The following is a 1,346-nucleotide window of genomic DNA, read 5'->3' as shown; positions in this document are numbered from 1 at the left end:
CTGTTTCAGCTCATGAGTGGATCGAACAGCTTCTGTGGTGCTGTGTTGCTGAAAGGGGGGTTCTATTGATCTGATAGTGTAGACACTAAAAAGAACATGGCAGAGATAGTAGCTGATTAAATGAGAGGTTTGTGTTCATGCAAGATGCAAGGATACCTAACATTAACATTGGCTCACTGTGACTGATAGTTTGGAAGAGACGACTTGTTGAGATCTGGGGGTCTGTCTGTCTGTCTGTCAGTGTCTGTCTGTACCTGAGTTGTTTGTAACCATCACAGCAGCATTTTCTTTTTTGCACTTATAACAGCAACTTCCTGTTGCCTTTGCTCTTAAAAATGTCAATGACTTGTGAGTTCTTGTGCTCTTTGTCATCCAGCTGGTGAGTGATCCACCACCTTCACCGCCTCACGCAGCTCCGTTTTGTTTGGTCTTAACCTTCCTCTCCTTTTGAGGCATCTCTGCTAAATGAAACATGATCCTTAAACTACAATCTGATGCACATAAATCACACAAAAAACTTACATTTCATAACTTTTTTAAAAAATGTACTGTATAGCCACACATTTAATCCATTAACAATTTGCCCTTTATTATTCCTAGCGGTATAAACAAAAATCAATTAAATGTAGAGTATTATATCATTGAATAAATTATTCAAATATTTTTTTGCTTTTATTTAGTTTTAGTATTGACTTTGGGCATGACATCAAGAATCTAAACGTTTAATGATCTGTGTTCATATTAGCCTCTATGGGCCGATTTATTTTTTGTGTAAATAAATGATTTAGAAAACCCAAAATGAATATGCATAATGCAGTTTTAGTGAAATAAACAGCTTAACAGTAAGATAACATATCTCTCTAATGCACTTTGCTCATGGCAGGAGAAACAGACGATAAAAACCTGACGTACTTCTTCCCCATAACACGCTTTGCATGTTTGGTCAACCAGCTAGTGTAACCAGCTAACTCTAACTGTAATATAGATTATTTTACCGCAATTGCATCTGTGCCCCCTCCAGTTCGGTCGGGCCGTCGTTCTATAGAGAATACCCACTTTTTGGGGTTCTGTCTGAAAAAGCCCTGAGATGTGCTGGTACCAGAGCCGAGCTCGGCTGAGCAACCGGGTCGTCCCACAGGGCAGCCGTCAGCGTCCTTCAGTCTACGATGATGAGACGGATGCAGTGTGGCTCAGGTTGGACGGGAAGACCTCATTGTTCAGTTGGTCTCTAAACATTCTGGGACGTTTCCACTGAGCATCAAACCATTTGGATTTTGTGGGAACTCTGAAAGTCTCTATATGACATGAGATGCTTTATCCATACATGTAGGGCTCTGCTACCGTCT

General features: G+C 40.5%; 1 protein-coding gene across 1 annotated transcript in view; it reads left to right on the top strand.

The window, feature by feature from the left end:
- The first annotated feature begins 1,087 nt into the window (after positions 1 to 1,087).
- The window catches only part of LOC107105111 (pleckstrin homology domain-containing family A member 5-like), a 45,059-nt gene continuing 44,800 nt past the window's right edge, over positions 1,088 to 1,346 (top strand). The window contains 1 exon segment of the mRNA XM_015405225.1: positions 1,088 to 1,194. Coding sequence (XP_015260711.1) covers positions 1,088 to 1,194 — 107 coding nt within the window.

This window comes from Cyprinodon variegatus, unplaced genomic scaffold, assembly GCF_000732505.1.
Source record: "Cyprinodon variegatus isolate N-32 unplaced genomic scaffold, C_variegatus-1.0 Scaffold2068, whole genome shotgun sequence".
NCBI classification, from domain to species: domain Eukaryota; kingdom Metazoa; phylum Chordata; class Actinopteri; order Cyprinodontiformes; family Cyprinodontidae; genus Cyprinodon; species Cyprinodon variegatus.
Note: the sequence above shows the minus strand (reverse complement) of the source record. Positions and strands in the feature narration are given on the sequence as shown.